Genomic DNA, 20650 nt, shown 5'->3' with positions numbered 1-20650 from the left:
GCTCATTTACCGCATGCCGAAAATCCCAAGCATGGGCTATCTGAACTTCATCCTGCAAACCAGAAGCCCCAGGAATGCCACAAAGCACTCACCAGCGACATTCCCCGTGTTCCCTGTAGTTTCTCAGCCAAAAGAATTCCATTGCGTTAAGTATTTTGCCTTATAAAAAACCTCCAAAAATATCACCTTTGCCATAGTTGCGATTGCATCAGGCAATTCGGGGTCAATTGGGGTTAGAGACAATGCGAAGTAAAATTAGTGCATGATCATGGGATGAACCAGACGGTGGAAGTGGGTCACGTGTGAACCGACATTATAAAACTTAAATGTAACGTCGAATAAATCTGAAAGTTGCAGGATAGCAACGTTACCTTTGCAAAAGAGAATGGTGGGAGGCCAATCATAAATCTAAAAGGCGGACAGAAAGAATGCGGCGTCGATTGAGGAGCAGTCGCGGTAGTCGGTCAACCAATGAGCTAGAAGAACGTGTTGGGCACGGTACTTGCAAGGATTCAATCGCGAAGTGAATGGCTGGCGACCGTGACCCCAGATGGGCGCGGTTGACCACGGTGGCGGCAGGACGGTCGGTGAAAGAGGTCGGGGGGTTATTTGGCATGGTTACAACTCGTGGAGGTATACTCGATAAGAAAAGTCTGCCAGGCCTTCACTCCCGGCAGAATTTGAGTCTTGCGTGTGCTGCGCACCACCCGTAAGCCCGTGGACTGGTGTTTCATTGACGAATTGAGTACTTCCATGGCGCCGCCTTGAGGCTTGCCCGAAATGGCCGTGGCCGCAAAACTGTTCGGTCTGGAACAAAGGCCGGACGTCAGTTGGAGGGTCAGGTCAGTTGGCGGTCAGAAAAAATACGACGAGATGATAGCTAAATAATTCGACAAGCAATTAATTTTCCGAGGCAATCTCCTAGTATGTATTTTTAGAGGCTTGGTTTTCACCCCAGCGCAGTCGCAACAAACAAATATAAAATCCCCGCCCCGAAAACAACTTATCCGAAACAAACTCCAGAATGCAGATCATGCCTTGTCGCTCAATAGAGCGCTCTTCTTGGCCAGGTTGGCCGCCAACACCCTCATGGGCACATTCGCCATGAGATCAAACACAGACACTTCCACCACGACCTCCTTTGACACCCAGTTTCGCACCTCGACCGCGACCAAACTGTCCACTCCATATGCGCTCAGCGGGCGACCAGCATCGATATCCGCCTCGGGCATCATCATCAGCTTGGCCAAACGCTGCACCAACGCCCGGGTGATTAAATCCACCGCCGCCTCTTCATCGCCCGGCCCACATCGTCCCAGCTCTTCCCTCAAGGAGATACCACCACCCGACCCTGCCGCCGCCCCAGCCGCGCCCACATTGCGTAGCGCCGCGAACCGACCATCCCGGATCCAGTACCAAGCATCGTCGTGCTCGCGGTACGGCAGGCCGCACATGACCTGGCCGGGCGACGCCTCGACGTCCTCCTCCATGCTCGTGGCCAGCAGGCCGTGCAGGTCCGAGCTGCGCATCACCTTCAACCCCATGGCCTTGACGTGGTCGACGTACTCGTCGTGCTCGGCCACGAACCCGACGCTGAGCAGGTAGCCAATGTCGACTGTCGTGGCCCGCCGGCCCAGCCCGCGCCGGTGCGCCGCCATGTAGTCTTGGAAGATGTTGCCGCAGCCGTAGTTGCCCTGCCCGCGGTGGCCCATGACGCCGGCGAGCGACGAAAGCATGACGAAGAAGTCCATGTCGGCCGGCAGCTGCTCGTGGAGGTTCCACGTGCCGTGCACCTTGGGCCCCACCGTCGTGCGGATGTGGTCGGCCGTCATGCTGTCGAAGAGCGTGTCTTGTAGGACCATGGCGCCTGTGACGCAGCCGCGGACCTTGGGGAGATGCTTGATCGCGTCCAGCACAGCGGAGAGCGCATTCTTGTCGCCAACGTCGCAGTCGAAGGCGTGGATCTTGGTGTCGTACGTCGTCTCCAGTCCGGCGGAGAACTCCCTATTTTCGGCGCTGCTAGCAGCTGACCTGGAGAGGAAGACTAGGTGCTTTGCACCCTTCTCGGCCAGCCACCTTCCAATCTCCCTACAGATTCCACCCAGCCCGGCCACCACGTACGTGGCGTCGGCGACGATGGGCACCTTGGGAGTGCGCGGTATCGCGGGGACCACGTCGGACTCGTCAACACACAGGACGACCTTGCCGGTGTGCCTGCCGGTCTGCATGTAGCGGAACGCCTTCTCGACGTCGGCCATGGTGAAGCGCTGCAGCGGGTGGACGGGACGCACGCCGCCGTCGTGGATGAGGGCTGCCGTCTCGCGCCACAGGGCCACGGCGCGCGGGGTGGGGTTGTTTTCAAAGTCGAGCAGGTTCACGCCGATGTAGCTCTTGTTGTCGAGGAACGGCTGCATGTCGAGTCCCGTGTTGGCAAAGAGGTCCGCCTTGCCGATCTCGAGGAACCGGCCAAACTTGGCCAGGCTGTGCCAGGAAAGACGCAGGGCCTCGCCGGCCAGAGAGTTGAGGACCACGTCCACGCCCTGCTGGTCCGTGGCGCGCATCACCCCTTTGTAGAAGCTCGTGTCGCGGCTGCTGAAGATGTGGTCGGCCGGGATGCCGTACTGGTCCATGATGAGCTGCTTCTTTTCTTCGGAACCGACCGTCGCAAATATCTCGGCGCCGATGCTCTGCGCGATTTGGATGGCTGCCTGTCCGACGCCTCCGGCGGCGGCATGAATCAGGACCCGCTCCCCTTGGACCAAGTTTCCAGCCGTGACAAGGGCATAGTATGCCGTGAGGAAAATGAGCGGCATCGAAGCTGCTTCTTCAAAAGTCATGGTCTCGGGGATGGGGATTGCGCCCTTGGCGGGGAAGCGGACAAAGGTAGCAAACGTATCGCACGACGCCGTCATGACCTTATCGCCAGGCTTGAGATCTTTCACCCCCGCGCCGACCCTCGTCACAACACCAGAGACGTCAACTCCAAGTTTGTACTCGGCGAGATTGCCCAACGCGACCAACACATCCTTGAAGTTGAGCCCAACAGCCTTGACCTGGATCTCGACCCAGTCGTCCGGCACCGACGTGTGGTACGTCTCGTCCTCGACCCAGCGGAATGTGTCAAGAAGCCCGGGCGTTTTGATGGTGAGCTTGAGCGGGCGGCCGCATCCGACAAAGGACACGGGCTCCGGGTCTCCCTTGTTCTCGTACTTGCGCAGCGACGCATCCACGGCCGGCAGACGCTCCACACGCGGAACGAAGATGTGGCCGTGGCGAGCGGCGAACTCTCCGTCAGCTGTCTCGCCGCGGCTGTGCTCCAGTGCGACCTTCAGCACCGCCTCGCAGGCCTGGGGTGTGTTTATATTGCCTGCAGTCTCCAGGTCAAGCGTCGCGAGGAGCACGCCGGCGTTTTCGTTGCGGATGGCCCTCGCAAGGCCGACCATGAGCGATTTTAGCGGCTCTGGTGTGTCCATGGCCGCACCCCCGGTGACCCAGAGAGTACCTGCCGAGCCGAGGATGACGTCCCGCAGACGGGTCCAGTTCTCGTCTGTCAGGTCGACGAGGATGGGGGATTCCCACTCTGCCAAACAGATGCAGTACTGTCCTTGTACGGCCTCCTTGGTGACGTCTTCCCAAGCCATTATGGTGCACATGTTACCCGCAGCTTTGACGGTGTCAACGATGGCTTGCGCCAGCTTCTGCGATTCGGCAAATTCCGGCGTCACGACAACAAACTCTTGGGCAGCAGGAACCCTCTTCGTCACCGGCTTGGTGGAAATGATCAGAGAAACAGGCTCCAGCGAATCCTCGCGATCACCCCGGACGTCCATATCCACGCCAGAGAACCCAGCCTTGGCCAACGCCGTCTCCCACTCAGGGACGTCCAACAGCGGGCCGCCGTGCCTGCCATCATCCTCACCCAGCCACCAACCAGGCAGCGGGCCCATGATGAAGCCGCTGAAGATGCGCTTGATGGTGACCTCGGACAGCACCAACCGACCGCCAGGCTTCAGCAGCGCCCTGCAGTGCGCCAGCGTCTCCTGGATGCTCTTTGTTGCGTGCAGCACGTTGGCGCACACTATCAGATCAAAGCTCTCCGGAGCGAACCCCTGACCCAGCGGGTCGTTTTCGATGTTGCAGGTGCCGAACTCCATGACCGACGCATCCGTCTGGAACCGATCGGCCGCCTTGGCGAGGAAGCCCGGCGAGATGTCGGAGAAGAAGTACCGGGCCGCCTTTGAGGTGCCGTCAGCGTTGCGCAGCCGCTCGAGCACGTGGTAGGTGGTACCTCCGGTGCCGGCGCCGATTTCCAAAATGTGCAGGCCGGGAGACTTGTCGGCGATCAGGCCCACGTACTCAGCCACGTTGGTGTTGAAGGACGTGCCGAACGCGCCGCGGTAAAACGTGTACAGCAGGTCGCCCTCTGTCATGACCTGCAGCGGCTCCACCTCGCGGCGGAAGATGGCGGGGAGGCTGATGCCGATCCGCTCCACCATTTGGACTGTGATGTCGCCGCTGGGAGAGTGCACGATGGCTTCCTTGCAGCGCTGCAGCTCGGCTTCGATCTCGGCGGGATCCTTTGGCAGGGATGGAAACGCTGCGACTGTGTCGTGCATCCATTCGACGTAGAGCTTCCAGAAACCAGTGGTCGGGATGTGGCGTCGACCTTCCTCCGTCTCGAACCACTCCAGACAGCGGGCGATGTACACGAGACAGACAAACTCGAGCTTGTCCAGGACGGTGTCGTCATCCTTGCTCTTGAGAGTTCGCTGGTAGACCAGCTCTTTGATCTGTGCGGGGGACAACAGGTCGACATCCTCGTGCCAGTTCTGCCCGAAGCAGCCAGCGCGGGACTCCTTGGCGTTCTCGTCAGAACCGTTGCCACCGATGGAGGCGAGGCCCAGGCCTTCCATGATGATGAGGGGCTCGTCGAGCTCTTCACCACACACGGTGATTGCAGACTTCCATGTAGTGTAACTCAGCTTGCGCGCTGAGCAGTGGCCCTGGAGCTTCGTGCCAGCCTCTGTGGGGATCTTGGCCGAGATGAAGATTCGATCAAAGGAAAAGGGCACCACTGCCTCGGAAAGCGACTCCTCCTCTCCGGCAATGCAGGGGAAAAGCAAGTGAAGCACCGAGTCGAACGTCGCCGGATGAACGACAAAGGGATACTCAAAGCCCTTGGGCATCACCTTCTTAGTGTCGGGGATTCCAATAACTCCATAACTGTTGGAATCGGGCCCGGCATACAACTCGGTCATATTCCGGAAGGTCGGCCCATAGACCATGCCAATGGCCTCAACTCGGTCGTACAAGAAGCTCCTGGCCGGCCTCTGGCAAGTCGCCTTGGCGACCTCAAACTCCTTCCCCCTTGCACTGTACTCCCGCTCTAGCTCGACCTGCATAGCAGGGGTCACGGACGACTTGTAAGTCAGCGAAACCAGACCCCTGGCGTGAACCGTCCACTGCTCCGTCTCCTCGGACCACGAAGACACGGCAAACTCGTACAGCGCATTGGAAGGCTCGGCCTTTGTGCCTGTCCGACGGGCGTGCAACTGCGTCATGACCTCGACGCCGGCCTCGTTGTCCGGGACGCGCAGCGCCGTGCTGATGTTGACGTCGCGGAGCTCGTAACCCATAATCTCCTCGTTGGCGTCGGCGACCGCCTTGGCCGCCTCGACGGCCATGACCACCATGCCCACGCCCGGGTACAGCACGTCGCCCTGGACGCGGTGCTCCCTGATCCAGGGGTTCTCGGTGCACCGCAGGAAGTTGCGAAAGGTCGGGTCCGGCACTCCCGGCACGCGGTAGCCGAGCAGGTCGGTGCGCGGCGACTCCCGCAGCCGGTACTGCCGGCTCAGGTGCGACTCCTCCCAGAAGGACTTGGTGTGGTTCCAGCGGTACGGCGGCAGGTCGACCAGCATCTTGGCGTCCGAGGGGGCTGTGCCGTTGACGCGGTCCACGTCGATGACGCAGCCCTTGGTCCACAGCTCGCCCGCCGCCTGCAGCGCCGTGTCGACGGCGTCGAACTTCCTCCGCAGCACGCCGACGTACGAGAGGTCGCTCAGGCGGTCCTCGGCCTTGAACACGTCCAGCAGGTAGCTCCGCAGCGCAGAGTGCGGGCCGACCTCGACGAAAACGCTAGCGAAGGCGTTGCGATCCATCCGGGTTTTGCTCGAGCTGTGGTGGAGGAGCGAGCGTGCGGCGGCGGTGAAGTTGACGGGGGACACGAGGTTGTCGACCCAGTATGAAGGCTTCATGTCGCCGGCGCCGACCAGCTCGCCCGTCACGGACGAGAACATTGGCGGGCCGTTCTTGGCCTGCAGGTGTGGGATGCCGGCCAGTGTATGCTCGTACTTCTCCCTCGCGGCCTCCATGTGGAAGGAGTGGTACGCGACGTCCATGGGCAGCTTCGTGCAGATGACCTCGTCGGCCTTGAGAAGGTCATGCAACTCGTTGATGGCGGCCTTGTCGCCCGAGATGGTGCAGGCCCTGGGGCTGTTCATGCACGCCACGACGGCTCTGCCCTGCGTGAGCTTGCCCAACCGCGCCTGCATCTGCTCGGCTGGTGCGTTGACTGCCAGCATGCCACCGCTGCGCGACACGGTGGCCGAGACCTGCCCGCGCAGCCATGCGATCTTAATGGCGGACTCGTGCGACAAGAAGCCCGCCGTGTAGGCTGCGGCAATTTCACCGCTAGAGTGGCCCACCACCGCGACGGGCTCGACGGCCCAGGACCGGAGCAGGTCGACCAGTGCGATCTGCAGCGCCGTGCAGATGGGCTGGCTGTACTCGGTCAGCCGGAGCTTCGTGTCATCCTCGCCGCGCGACATCTCCTCGCCCAAGCTCCAGGGGCAGCCGAGGGAGGTGAGGACCTTCTGGGAGACGCTCATGCTGTCACGCCACGTCCTGTACACAGACAGACCCCTACCCATGGCGTGCCACTGGGCGCCCTGGCCGGTGAAGGCAAAGGCTACCCTGGGCACCGAGGCGTTAGAGGAACGCACGGCAGGAGGCATGATATCCCAGCTGTCTGAGACGCTGTCAAGGTCACGAGCGATGGCGAAAGATTTCCAAGGGAATGTGGTGCGCTTGGAGTTGAGGGTGTATGCGAGATCCCCGAGGTCGGTGTGGGGTTTGCCAGAGAGGTAAGACTTGATGGACTCGACGTTGCGCTTGACACCGTCTTGATCGTTGGATGAAACCACGAGGATCTTGGGCGTGGACTTCTCTAACGTTTGCTGGCAATGTTTGCCATTAGCATGGCCATTTGATTTGGCTTTCAGGTTGCCATTGTTGGCGTTTGTCTCGCTATCGCTGCCACTGCTTGCATCGCTGTCACTACTCTCCTCGCCCAAAATGGCATTGGGAGCAGTAAAGTGTCGCCCGCTCTGGCCAGTACGACTAAAGTACGAAGCTGCATCCTCGAGGATCACTGTTGAAAAGAAAAAAAAGGTTAGTATATTTTGTCTCGAGTGTGGTTGCAACAGGAAAACTTACCATGCGCATTCGCTCCACCAAACCCAAACGAGTTCACACTAGCCCTCCTGGGCCCAGAACAAGGCCACACCATCGTCTCCACCGGTATCTTGACGTTCCTCGGCAGCCTGATCTGGTCATTCAGCTTTTCGAACCACAGGTTCCTCGGAATCAAGCCCCTCTCGACCGCCAACGCCGCTTTTATCACGCCAGCGACGCCCGCCGCGCCCTCGAGGTGACCAATGTTGGTCTTGACCGACCCGACGTACAGATCCGCCTGTCTCCTACCCTCAGCGCCGATTGTACGAATGATGGCCTTGGCCTCGAGCGGATCACCGGCCTGCGTGCCCGTGCCGTGCGCCTCGACGTACCCCGTGTCGGCGGGGTCGACGCCCGCCATGGCGTACGCGTCGCGGATCAGCTCCTGCTGCGCCTCGCTGTTGGGCAGCGAGATGCCCGGGGTGTAGCCGTCCTCGTTGGTGGCGGAGGCGAGCACCACGGCGCGGACCGTGTCGCCGTCCCGCAGCGCCGCCGACAGTGGCTTCAGCACCAGGACGCCGATGCCCTCGCCGCGCGCGAAGCCGTCCGCCGACGCGTCCCACATCTTGCTCCGGCCCTCGGGCGACAGGATCTTGGCCGCGCCCAGGAGGATCGACATGTCCGGGCCGAACATGAGGTTTGCCCCGGCGATGACCGACATGGTGGCCTCGCCGGTGCGTAGGGATTGGCAGCCCAGGTGGAAGGCGGTGAGGGATGAGGAGCAGGCCGTGTCGACCGTGAGGCTGGGGCCTTTGAGGTCGTAGAACCATGAGAGGCGGTTCGACGCCAGTGAGGCGGAGGTTCCTGTGGCGTGGTAGATGGATGGGCCTGCGTTGTCGCGGGCCTGAAGTGAGGGGAAGTCTGCCGTGAATGTTCCGACATAGACTGAGGTTTTGGTGCCTGCGACGTCTTCCAGTCTCATACCAGCTGTATGGTAGATTAATTTTTCAGGTTAGCACTCTATTTCGGGGTGCTTTTCTTTTGTCTAGATTGTAATGCCTACCATTCTCAAAACCTTCATACGTAGCCTCCAACAACATGCGGTGTGTGGGATCCATGGCTTTGGCCTCTTTTGGCGTGACTGAAAAGAAAGGTGCGTCAAAGACTTTGAAGTCTTGCTCTAGAAAGTGAGCCTGACGCTGCTGTATGCTCCCCAGACGGTCTCCGTCTGGGTGGTAGAAGCCGTCGACGTTGTACCTGTCCTTGGGGATGTCTCGGCGTGCTGACCGGCCATCCAGCAGCATCTGCCAGAAGCGCTCCGTGTCGGAGCCATCACCAGGCCCCCGGAGTGAAATTCCAACAATGGCGATGGGTTCATTGGGCTGTGCTTGTGTCTGATGCGGAGCTAAGCTGGCTTCCGAGCTGCTCAATGGCGAGCTGCCCCCAGGGCTCAGAGGGGGTGAGTTGGAGAGGAAAGGCATGTTGAGTGGTGATTTTATTAGGGTAGGTCTGTATTCTGGCCTAGGCTCTCTGCGTCCAGCAAAAGAAGTAAGAAGTAATGGCTGGATAGGTGTGTATGTTCTGTATATATTCAGTACCGAAGTAGACACCTTATGTAAGCGTATATTGGAGTATTCTTGTGTGTATATATGAGACGGTATTTGTGGTTGGGCGATTATTAAGATTGTCAAAGTTCAACTTAACTAGACATGGGCCGAGACGGGCATGCAACCTTCCGAAATTTATACATCTGCCATCTGAACCAAGATCAAACACAACGGGACCCAACCATGTCTACAGATGGATCTATTCGCTAGTAACTGGAAGTCTTCTAAGCAAAATCAACACGTGTTGCTAGTATTTGCACCGAGCAATCCATCCCAGAGCCCACGTCTTGCATCCATTGAACCCCAAACATGATTCGGATGCAGTTTCCTCTGGAATCTCGAGCCCGCCACTCGGCAGTAGACCTGCTCCGCAATTCTTTCCAAGGTACCGTGACGTCGGAGTCGTGCCCGGGCCCATCGCACAGGTATCCGGGGGGTGTTTTATCGGTCAGCGGTAGGTTGTTTTTGAGCACGTGGGCTATGCTGTGGCCCTTGGAAACTGCATTTCCTATCCCAACTTTTAGAAATGACTGCGCCACTCTAGCGGTAGCAGTTGCCCATCCTGGTAATACTTGCGCGGTTATCACCCATAACTTCTTTTCCAGGGTTCTCATGGGGTTGATTTGTTGGAAACCCTTCCCCTGCACGGGATGTGGAAACCGTGCGTGCATGTCAGATACTGCCGCCCCTCGTGCATCTAAAATTTAGGGAAAGAAAAATAAGGACCAAGTAATACGGAAATCCATATTTGATAACAACTACAGACTAAAATCAAGCGTCCCATCCTCCAAAAATACCCACTCTACCTACCCTCCACCTCGTCCCCATCAATTATGGGCTGATACCACCTGAAGAAATTGCCAGGGTCGTACCGCACCTTCAGCCCCCGCAGCTTCTCTAGCCTCCACGACTCATAACCGTACAACGCTCCAGGCGGGTCCCGCATTGTGGACGTAGTGTTTCCGTAGTTGACATACTGATGGAGCTCTCCATATCCAGACGTCTCCACGAACCTCTTCTTCCACATGTCCAGGTGCGCTTCGAAGGCCTTGCGATCCTCGAGCTTGAATGGGGTGGCCATCATCATTCTGCTGATGTTAGCAGCCAAACCGGAGTCGGCCTTGTTCGTAGGATGTCATATGAGAAGAAGATGTCACTGTAAAAACTCACAAGAAATGGTCCGAAGACTGCCGCCACGGAAACGCAGTAGCGTCGTCGGCAATCTCCCTGACCCTGTGGTGTGGCAGACATTCAAACATGGCCCCAAAAGTCCCCTTGCCCACCCACTGGAGGTTCATCTCCTTGACCGACTTGAAGAACTCGCGTGTGGTGGCCAGATCGAAGCGACGCACGCACGCAGCGCTCATCATCTTGTACGGCGCAGCGCTCCACACTTCTGGCATGCTCAGGAAGCGGTTGTAGCCCTTGTACGTCTTCCAGGGGAGCTCGTCCCAGGTCGTGGTGATTTTTCCAGAGTGGATTGCGGGATTGATGGCCTCGAATTTAGCGATCCATGGATCTGCAAGGGCTTCTGCTCCGGACCAGACTAGGTTGACGAGTATAGTATGCTGTGTCTTGATTAGTTTTGAATTTTGTGTCTTGGTGTTGCAAGCACAATGCCCACAGCCACGCAAACCCGTATCCTAACCAAGCTTACCTGCTTCTCGGGCGTGCTCTGCCTCATCCAAAGCACAAAAATAGCCAGGTCAGCCGGCATGATATCCGTCACCTCATTGAGCAGCCCAAAGACTTCATCGCACTGCTCCAACTCGTACTCCAGATCCCACGTATAATGAACCCCACAATTTGCCTGTGGGTGGACGCGGAATGTCGCCTCGACTGCAATTCCAAAATTGTGCCCGGCGCCCCTGATCGCCCAGAACAGGTCTGGGTTGAGCTCCTCTGAAGCAGTGATTATCGAGCCGTCCGCCAGAATCATGCGCACCGAGATCATGTTGTCGTGTAGAAACCCGTATTTCCCCTGGAGACGGCCCAGGCCTGCGCCGAGAGCGACGCCCATTATGCCTGTGGTTGGGCAGGAACCAACGTCTGTTGTTGGTGCCATCTGATTTAGTCTGTTGCTATCTCGAGTCATAAGGACGGGTGGGATTCAACCTGACTTACTGACTTCCATCTGATGCTTGTGCAGAAATTTGACAAAGTCGTCCGTGAGGACGCCGCCAGCGGCTGTAACCGTCCGGGACTCCTCGTCAAAGCTCATCTGGTTCAGAGATCGGAGGTCGATTAACATGCCATCCTGAAGATGTCGCATCGTTGAAGTCACGCAGTGGTGGCCGGCTCGCGGCGCGAGAGGAATGTTGTGTTTGGCTGCATACTTGACGGCCTCTGCAATGTCCGCCTCGCAGCCGGGAAGGACCGCAACACTGTACGTCTGCAACCCGTTATTTTGGTATTCTCATGTCAGCCTATGGAAACGGAAGTAGACCATCACTGCAATCTCTTCGTCTTACCGGTCGCTCATAATCCGTGAATCTCAGATTCGCCTTCTCAAAATCAGCCGACCCCGGAAAACACAGACGGCCTGCAGATGAAAGATGCGATGCCAGTTCTTGGTGTTGTTGCTCCATGTTCGGTCTCTACCTTGGCACTTTGGCTGATTCTCAAGCAAGAGCGTGTCGCCAACCACCAGAGAAGGTTGTCTCCCTTGATTTCCCGTCATCGCGCCACTGGGCAAACCGCAGCAACGAGGTCGTTGCATCAGGGTTACCGATATCCTAGGTGGACCTTCCCACGGGGCCTGCATGTCCCTGAAAAGTCCCACCAGCACCCCTGAACTCCACACACCAAGCTCCCGCCTTGGCTTCGACCAGTCTTGGCTATTCCCCTTGGCACGTGGGGTTGCATGCGTTAAAGTTGACAACCCCTGCACGGTAAATGTCGAACCAGTGCATATTGAAAGATGTCTACCCCCCACCTACCAAACTAACATGATTTTGTTGGCGGCAGGGACCGGGTCTGCAATATCACAAGTCATGAGAGGTGGCAACGCTTCACCAAACCTGACCTTTTATTGGAATGTCCAGACCATATTCTTGGAACCGATATAAGTTAATCTATGCGTTTTGAAAGGCCTTGGCGAACGCAACACCACGTGGGGTGCTGGGTCGGAAGACGATAAGCTTCCTGAATGGCAATAGCCAGCCAGGACTTGACACACGTCGGGACTTATAACAGCACATAGCGAACTAAGAAGGTCCACGAAGCAAGGCTGACTCGCCTCACATTCCCTGCAGGATAGCGCTTGTGGATTTCCAAGGTCAGAAAAGCGGTAGAGGCCTGACAGAACAGTCAATCAAACCAATATACATGATATCTAGACAAATCAATGTAGCGTCTCCATAAATCCTCCCTAGTTAGCTAACCTGAGTCGGCAAGCCACCCCCGCATGCCTATCTTCCGGGCTGCCAGGCGAGCAAGTAATTCCGAAATTATGCCAATCCCTCTCCGGGTCGACATACAAACCCTCCACTGCGTCAAACTCCTGCAACATCCTGACCACCACAAACCCAGCCTCGGTGAGCGCAAACTGCTGCCCTATGCAGATTCTAGGCCCGCCGTTGAAGGGCACGTAGTGGAAAACCCCAGGCCTGTGCTTCGCCCACCTCTCGGGCACAAAGTCGTCCACATCCTCCCCCCACAGATCCCTGCGCCGGTGCAAAACATGAGTGCTGAAGTTGACCTCGGTCCCCGCCGGCACGAACACCGGCTGCGTGCCGTCGGCACCCCCGCCCGTTGGAAGCGTCGTGTCGCGCCTGGCCCGACGGCTGTTGAGCGGCACCACCGAGTGCCGCCGCAGCGTCTCGCTCAGCACGTGCTGCAGGTACGTGCAGCTCTTGAGCCTCTCGAACGTGACCTGCCCTCCCGTCGGACCAAAGTGCTCCAGCACCACCTCCCGCAGCCGGGCAAAGACGCGCGGGTGCCGGATCAGCGAGTAGAAGACCCACCCCACCAGCGCCGCCGTCGTGTCCGTCCCTGCCGCCATCAGGCCTAGAACCTGTTCCCTGACCTCGGCGCGGTCTGCGCACCGCGCGCGTAATTTCTGCAGGAACTCGAATCTCTTGCTTCCGAGATGATGATGATGTTGCTGCTGCTGTTTGCCATTTTGCTTCATCGCTTCGTCGGCCTTTTCCATGGCCGCGTCGACAAACGCGTGCATCGCGTCCGCGCACCGCCGCAGCTCCCGGTTGCCGTAGAGAAAATACAGTCCGCGCAGGGCGAACCGCACCCGCAGGAGCGGCGCGATCTGCTCCAACGCCCAGAGGAGATCCGGCTGCGCGGTGCCGTTGAGCCTGGCGTCCAACGCACCGGCGTCGCTGCCCAGGAAGGCTTCTGATGCCGAGTCGAGCGTGAAGCTGGGGAGCAAGGCGGCCAGGCTCGTGGTTGCGGTCCAGAGACGGTCCTCCGGGTCTTTACGCAGCCCTCCTGGAGCTTGTTTAATGCAGCGCAGGAGCTTTTGGAAATTGCCCTCGAGCAGCTCCACATTCGAGACGTTGTCCCTTGCAAAGAGCGGACGCATGGTTTCCCTTGCGCCATGCCAGGCCGGCCCGTCGACTGCAAAGATGCTCCGCCCCAGTAGGATCTTGAGGTTGGTGGTGCGGGCGTTGCCCATGCAAAAGTCGTCAAACTGCGTGGCCAGCAGGGCTTGAACGTTGCGCGGCTCCGCAGTGATGATGTTGGACGTCCCCAGCACGCTGATGCGCCAGGTGTGGCGGCCCATGGCGGCGAAGCGCGACGCGACGTAGTCGGGCATCTGCTGGTTCTTGTCCGCTTGCAGGCCGCGGAGGACAGTGTCGATGCCGAGTGGCCATCTCGAGGGCTCTTTTGGTACGCTCCCGCAGTTGAGTCTGCGGGCTGCGATGTGATTTTGCAGAGGGCGAACGATGAGGGAGTTTAGGAGCTTGTAGATGAGCAACAGTGTTATGAGTGAGATTAGCAACACTATGCTGTTGAGTTGAAATGGGATGATATATTTCAGTTCCATTTTACTTTGTGATGACAAGGTCGTCATTTGCAAATAATTCTCCCCAATATACCGAACTGCTGGACATGTTTCAATAGCTCATTCCAGGACCGCATCATGTTTCCAACACGAGAATATACCGACAAGATATTCCGATACCGCCCGGAACATTCCATGTCGCCGAGCTTGGCTGTTGTTGGAGACTTGCAAAGGCAATCGAAGCCATTCTGGGTTGATTCTCAACGTGCCCAATATAAAAGATCTGGTTGGCTGATTGAGCCATGGAGATTAAATCAGGGTTGTTGATCGATCATGCAAGTCCGGGGTAGCATGTCAAGGGGTTTTTATACTGTTTGTTGTCCGACGTTGCACTCGGCTATTAGATATCTATGGGGCCTCAAAGCCTGGCAGATTCTAAACTATGGTTGCATTAGATGTCCTCTCTAGTCGCCTTTTACCCACATAGACATGAACTTGGGGCACCGAGTCAAGCTCACTGACGGCAGTGGATGAGTAGTGGACTTCTTATTGATTGGAGTGGAAGCGACGAAACAAACGACTACAGGTGCCGCTCAGGGAGATGTCTCAAGCCATCTTACGCTCCTGTCCTGGCTCGTCCAACGGAAGAGTCGCTTTTGCCTTGAGCCAACATCCTTCTTGGTTTTACATTCCACACCATCTTTCAAGTAACTGTCTCTTTGCGTCTCTCATCAGAGGCTCATCATGAGTGCCACGTTCAATATGGATCCAACTAGTATAGATGCTCTTCTGGTGAACTTGCCGCCATTTACTTGGTCAAACGGACTTCGTGGGGTCAGCATCGCTGTATGTATCTCAACGCCTTCCTCGAGCACTTAACTCCCTCCATCCCTTTCACGTACTTACTGAAGATGTGCTATTATAGCTACTCGTTTACTTTCTCATCCTCAAACCCTTCTACAATGTCTACCTCCACCCACTCTCCTCCTACCCAGGCCCCAAGCTCTGGGCCATCTCCCGCATCCCATGGCACTACACGAACATGCAGGGCCGCATCAGCTGGCGCATCCGCGAGATGCACGACAAGTACGGCCCCGTGGTGCGGATTGCGCCCGATGAGCTCTCGTACACTTCCTCGACGGCCTGGCGCAAGATCTACGCGCAGCGCACGCCAGAGTTCATGAAGGCGCTTGATGGCCGCGGAATCGCGCCTACCAGCATCGGCGGCCGCAGGAGTCTGATGACGGAGACGCAGGAGAACCACCTGAGGCTGAGAAAGGCCATCAACCCGGCTTTCTCCGAGAGGGCCCTTCGTGAGCAGGAGCATTACTTGCAGAGCCACTCGGACAACTTTGTCAAGGTTTTGACTGAGAGGTCCGCCAAGGGCCCGGTGGATATGACGACGTGGTACAACTTGCTCGCGTTTGACATTGTGTCTGGTAAAGATTTCCCCCATGGCTGTCTTGCCTGTTGCTAATAGCTACAAGGAGCTAACACCATCTCCCCGGTACAGACCTTGCATTCGGCGAACCAGCCGGCTTCCTCAACAATGCAGACCAGCCCTGGATCCAAGTGATACTCAACCGCGCCAAGGCCATCAGCTGGTACCAGCTCGCGGTGTGGTACGGTTTCTTCCCGCTGCTCGAGTACATCACGCCGCGGTACGTGACCGAGGCCCGCAAGAACCACATCCGCCTGACCGAGGCCAAGCTGGAGCGACGCATGGCGGCCACGAACCCAGGCCGGGACTTCATGTCCTTCATCCTGGAAAACGACAACGAGGCCGTCAACAAGCTGTCCAAGGTCGAGCTCATCATGCTGAGCAGCAACTTCATCGTCGCCGGCAGCGGCACCTCGGCCGGCGGCATGAGCGGCCTCACGTACCTCTTGCTCCGCAACCCGGACAAGCTGGAGCGGCTGAGGAGCGAGATCCGCTCGGCGTTCAAGCGCAACGAGGACATCACCATGGTCGCCACGGCAAAGTGCAAGTACCTCAACGCCTGCCTGGACGAGGGCATGCGGCTGTACCCGCCGACGCCAGGGTCGCTGCCGCGGATCGTGCCGGGCAACGGCCAGGAGATCGACGGGCGTTGGGTCAAGGGTGGGATGGGCGTCGCCGTCAACCAGCTGTCTGCCGGACACTCTGAGCTCAACTTTAAGCGGGCGAGGGAGTTTCACCCGGAGAGGTGGTTGGATCTCGAACCCGGGTCCGAGTTTGAGAATGACGACAGGGCGGCTTCGCAGCCGTTCTCGGCAGGGCAGAGGGTTTGCATTGGACGATCGTAAGTTTGTGGGGGAAACTTGGAATTCTACATCAGGTCATTACACTAACCGTTCTATCTTCCACGCGCAGAATGGCCTACGCGGAAATGCGATTAACCATGGCCAAGTTCATCTTCCACTTTGATATGGAGTTGGCCAACCCGGAGCTGGACTGGTGGAACAAGCAAGGCACGTATCTGGTATGGGAGAAAATTCCGTTGATGATTCAGCTCCATCGTAGGACTTGAATTGATTACTCTTGACATCAGTTGCAAGACTATTTCAAGTCAACGAACGACGTTTGTCGCTGAAAGAGGTCTGGTAAGAGCCGCATTCAGGTTCATTCTGATTAGGAGGGTGGGCAAATTTTGCTTACTAGATTCACTTGTGCGAGCTCATGGATTAAAATAGCATCTTGGTAATTCATGTCCTGACGCCACTGGTGCTGTGTACATGGAAACGGTCAAGAAGCATAACTGCCCTGTCCAAATACAGTGGGCATTGGCAGCGGAGTCCCGAGCCACAAGAATAGTCGCTTGTGCGATGTTGTTGTGAGCATTCCCGATGGCAGCCTATGTGCAGGAGTTGTCCAATACAATTAAGGGAGGGATACGGAGGGGAATGTTGTAGTGTCCTCCCACTATGGGACCGGCAACATGAACAACAGCAATCACTTGGCGAAAGGAGATATCACCATTAAACTTCAATTGAGATTTGCCAAAGGGCTCGGTTTTGTTGGAGATTGACAATTGACTGTCTCTGGACTTCACATTCCAAATGTGTTTTGATATGTAGGTGGGTAACGTGTAAGCACATGGTATTTCAGAGCTATTTATTCCTTCGGGCATAAGGAGCCGGAAATTTGGGAAGACACAAGGAAGTCTGCTGTGACTAAACTTCAGCTTGTAGCTCTTTCCATTCTCTCGGCCATCACTGAACAGTTACGCTACCAAAAGAACGACACCAGATATGGGAGTTGCAGTAAATGCCAAGTACCCTTCGCGGCCCTGCGCACAGGGTATTCACCAAGGGACACCCGCGGAAACATCTGGTTCTGTAATCCTTTGTACCCCAGAACCTTCTGCCTTTGGCATGCTCAAGACCGGCGAAGTGACGCGCATCAGACAGGAGGACGCGCAGATAATGGAGCAAGGTATTATTATAAACGACAGGCAATCACCGGTGGCGTAGGAGCATGTGCCTACCTAGGTACCTTGGCCTACGCCCTGCCGGGATGCCTGGGGCTGAGCGCATCCCCCCTGCACGCTCAGGCGCGCGGTACTCGAGCTGAAGGTGTCGAGGCGCGAGTGATTTCTATATTCGGAATTGTGCCTCGGGAATTTATGGCACGCCTGATGGAGAGGCAGGCAGCCCGCTACAGAAGCAACTTCAGGCTCAACGTTCAGGAATGAAAACGCAGCTGGCAGCTGAAGATATAATCCGTGTTGTGTTCTTATAGGTTTGCAGCTGCCCTAGAGGCAAGAACCTGATACTGTGTCAAGTAATTCCAGGGCCTTCAGCGCTGGGCTTTTCCCAAGGGCTGGCGGGAGGAGGCGCAATTTGGTCCATGGTCCAGGCTGGCGCCCCTGGGTTGGTGATCCGAATAGGACTGCCTATGGTGATTGAATAAGGCAGCAACAATCCACAGAGAGAGAATTCTTGTATAAGTAGAAGTCGATTTACTCCCAAATTTGCCTTTCTATCTTCATCCTCAACTCCTCAGAGCAACATCAACTCGACCCAAGCCAGCCTAGCCCACTCCACTCATTTTTCCAGCCTCATGTCTCGCTTCATCCAGGTCATCATTGCTGCCGGCCTCGCCGGTGGTTTTGTCACTTCCGCTGCCACTGCCCCCAAGTGTAATGCCGACAACTGCGCCAGAGCCGTCACCGGCACTGCTCTCGTGGCCAAGCCTTCCATCGGGGTCCGCATGGCCGATTGTAGTGCCGCCGTCGAGGTTACCACTACCCCTGCGGCTAAGTAAGCTATTTCTTCACATTTGCTTTGGCCGCGAGTTTCGATATTAACACAGGATATCGTTCAGGACTACTACTGTGACGGCCACTACCGTCACTGTGCCGCCTGGCGAGGCAACGTTGACCGTTATGCGGGACAAGAGGGAAGTAGCCACGCTACCGACTTATGCCTCGGCCTGCAGCAACCTCGCCCGTTTCAGCAGTGCCTGCGCTTGTTGGCCCGCTATCTCGACGCGCACCGTCGAAGCGGCTACGCCCACCGTAACAATTACCGCAACCGCTACAGTTACGAAATCCCCGGAGCCTACCTCAAACTGCGATTCCCAACGCTGCATGACTTACGATCAGACCTGCGGCAACAGATTCTGCTATTGCTTCGAGATCGACGGCAAGCCCAGGAGCGTTTGCTCTGAACCGTCGGACCCCTGGTGTGCCGACAAGCAGGGGTGCAATCTCAGCTCAGAGTGCGCCGAGGGCGAGGTCTGCATTACCAATTCTTGCTGCGGTGGCAACGGACATCCTGGCAAGACGGGCACTTGCTCCGTTGTCGATTCCTCTGTGTGCCCGAATCCCGGTGCGCCTATCAAGCTCTTCCGCCGCGCACGACGGGTGCAACCCCGCCAGGAGTCCAAGGAGGACCTTTTGAGGATCGGTGGCTGCGTGGACTTGGTTTGCAGTAACGCCTCCGGCTCAAAGTAAAAAGCTTGACCAGTGTGGTTCGGTTGTCTGCAATTCGATTCTCCCATCACCCTTCAATGACCTATTCGAGGACCTCTTCTGTAAGAGTGCCCGATCAGCCAGCACAAGCCAGTGTTAGGGCGAAAGGGAGAGGCAGGAAAATCGGCTTTATGGAGCAAGGTGAACTGAAATTGAGGGTCGGCCGGTAGTTTGCATGAAATAGTGCTTGAATTCCTGTTGCGTTCGTTTGGTTGTTTGGAAATTTGGGTAAATTTGCGGCAGTTCAAGGCAAGTTGGGCCGGATTTAACGACGAGCCCTAAAGACGGAAATTTTGTGCGTTTAAATCCGTCGCGGATATTTTTCTATCATATCCTGTATGTTTTATTTCATAGGATTGCGAATTGCATGTGAATAATGTGGAGTGGGAACCCCCAAAGTTCCAGCTATAGTACCTAAGAGCTCTTAAGCCACTGCTGCGGTATTGCCATATTGTTGATTGTGACTAGCAAGTAGCAACTGGTATAAACAAAACAAACACAGAAAGAAGGGCGCTGAACGCAAAGTTTTTCACGCAAAGTTTTTTAATTTTTCATGTAGTAGCTATAACGGAACAATACCGTACGTTAATTCCTTGCACATATGTAGTTTGTGTCAACACCTAATGTATACAATAGCAGAAACATGAGCTTGTATTGGACGGAAAGTTGACATTCTTACCCAAGGTTTGAGTAAGTTAGCTAGCTTTGATATTGAGTCGAGTGACACCAACTGAGTGTATATCGGAAGAGAAAGCCAGGTTAGATATAGGCTTTGTGGCTAATTAATGCTGTATCTTGCTGTGGAATAGCAATTATACTGAAAAGTAGTTCCGTGAAAAGGTCAATATGAATCATTTCATACTCGCGATAAGCAACTCACATTCTCTTATTACAAGCCGGGTCTTGTGGAACTGCCATATATTACGCCCTTACGTGCTTCAAAAAGCCAAGGAGCCAAGTTAATCTCCTGCATTGGTTCCGAACCGGTACAAAAGCCGTCGGTGTTTGAACTCCTGGTAAGACCCCCTCAGTTTCTTGTTCTCAACCCTTCCCACCTTTTCGCCACTTTTGCCACGTTGCTGACCTTCGACTCCAATGGAGGGCCATATCGGTGTCGATCTTTTGTCAGTTACTGTAACAAATGAGCGAAAACGCGAAGATCATGTGCACATTGATCATGCTTCTCTTAAGTCATCCTGGTCTCTATACAGCCCTACACAGGGCTACCCTGGGCACTCGGTGCCGTGCGATTTAAGACAAAGATGACCTAACATCCGGTCCGCTGATAGCCTTATCAAATGGGGGCGTACCTCTGGAGTGCTCGAGGGGTGCAGACAGTCTAGAAGTGTCTTGTCGAGAGCAGAGATCTCCACTCACCACTATGGGTACGCTTCTACTATGAACTGAAGCCCGAGGGATGCATACTCGACCTTCTTTCCCAAAAATCAGAGATTCAAAGAGATTTCCTCTTTGTAACGAAGCCACGGCCCGAGCTCAGGGTGCCGTCTACTGTACGGTCATCTCGGCCGATCAGCATAGGACGGGGTGTGCGGGCTAATCAGGCGCATCGTCCCAGCTGCGCGACGTCTTCTTGCGCGGGCTGGTTGAATGGCAGATGTTTGTGGAGCGACCAAGATCCTGTTTGGTGGCCCTTCCGCCGTACCCAGGGCGCT

General features: G+C 56.4%; 5 protein-coding genes across 5 annotated transcripts; 2 read left to right on the top strand and 3 right to left on the bottom strand.

Moving 5' to 3' along the window:
* Window positions 1-1031: 1031 nt before the first annotated feature.
* On the bottom strand, window positions 1032-8936 carry PgNI_12145 (uncharacterized protein; the record flags this gene model as incomplete). The annotated part of the gene is made up of 3 exons (XM_031132100.1): window positions 1032-7432; window positions 7498-8442; window positions 8519-8936. 3 exons carry the CDS (start codon window positions 8934-8936, stop codon window positions 1032-1034), a joined length of 7764 nt encoding a protein of 2587 aa, XP_030977254.1.
* Window positions 8937-9864: 928 nt separating this feature from the next.
* PgNI_12144 (uncharacterized protein) lies at window positions 9865-11650 on the bottom strand (the record flags this gene model as incomplete). The annotated part of the gene is made up of 5 exons (XM_031132099.1): window positions 9865-10150; window positions 10233-10630; window positions 10720-11111; window positions 11187-11454; window positions 11534-11650. 5 exons carry the CDS (start codon window positions 11648-11650, stop codon window positions 9865-9867), a joined length of 1461 nt encoding a protein of 486 aa, XP_030977255.1.
* A 782-nt stretch (window positions 11651-12432) lies between these two features.
* PgNI_12143 (uncharacterized protein) lies at window positions 12433-14064 on the bottom strand (the record flags this gene model as incomplete). The annotated part of the gene is made up of 1 exon (XM_031132098.1): window positions 12433-14064. The coding sequence occupies one exon, from the start codon at window positions 14062-14064 to the stop codon at window positions 12433-12435; it is 1632 nt and encodes a 543-aa protein (XP_030977258.1).
* Window positions 14065-14766: 702 nt separating this feature from the next.
* PgNI_12142 (uncharacterized protein) lies at window positions 14767-16532 on the top strand (the record flags this gene model as incomplete). The annotated part of the gene is made up of 4 exons (XM_031132097.1): window positions 14767-14868; window positions 14948-15461; window positions 15536-16304; window positions 16376-16532. The coding sequence occupies 4 exons, from the start codon at window positions 14767-14769 to the stop codon at window positions 16530-16532; spliced, it is 1542 nt and encodes a 513-aa protein (XP_030977259.1).
* A 1532-nt stretch (window positions 16533-18064) lies between these two features.
* On the top strand, window positions 18065-18959 carry PgNI_12141 (uncharacterized protein; the record flags this gene model as incomplete). Its single annotated transcript, XM_031132096.1, has 2 exons — window positions 18065-18264; window positions 18317-18959. 2 exons carry the CDS (start codon window positions 18065-18067, stop codon window positions 18957-18959), a joined length of 843 nt encoding a protein of 280 aa, XP_030977056.1.
* Between the last annotated feature and the right edge of the window lie 1691 nt (window positions 18960-20650).

The sequence above is a fragment of the Pyricularia grisea genome, assembly GCF_004355905.1.
Source record: "Pyricularia grisea strain NI907 chromosome Unknown Pyricularia_grisea_NI907_Scaffold_8, whole genome shotgun sequence".
Classification (NCBI taxonomy): Eukaryota; Fungi; Ascomycota; class Sordariomycetes; order Magnaporthales; family Pyriculariaceae; genus Pyricularia; species Pyricularia grisea.
This window is presented reverse-complemented; position numbering and strand designations above follow the sequence as displayed.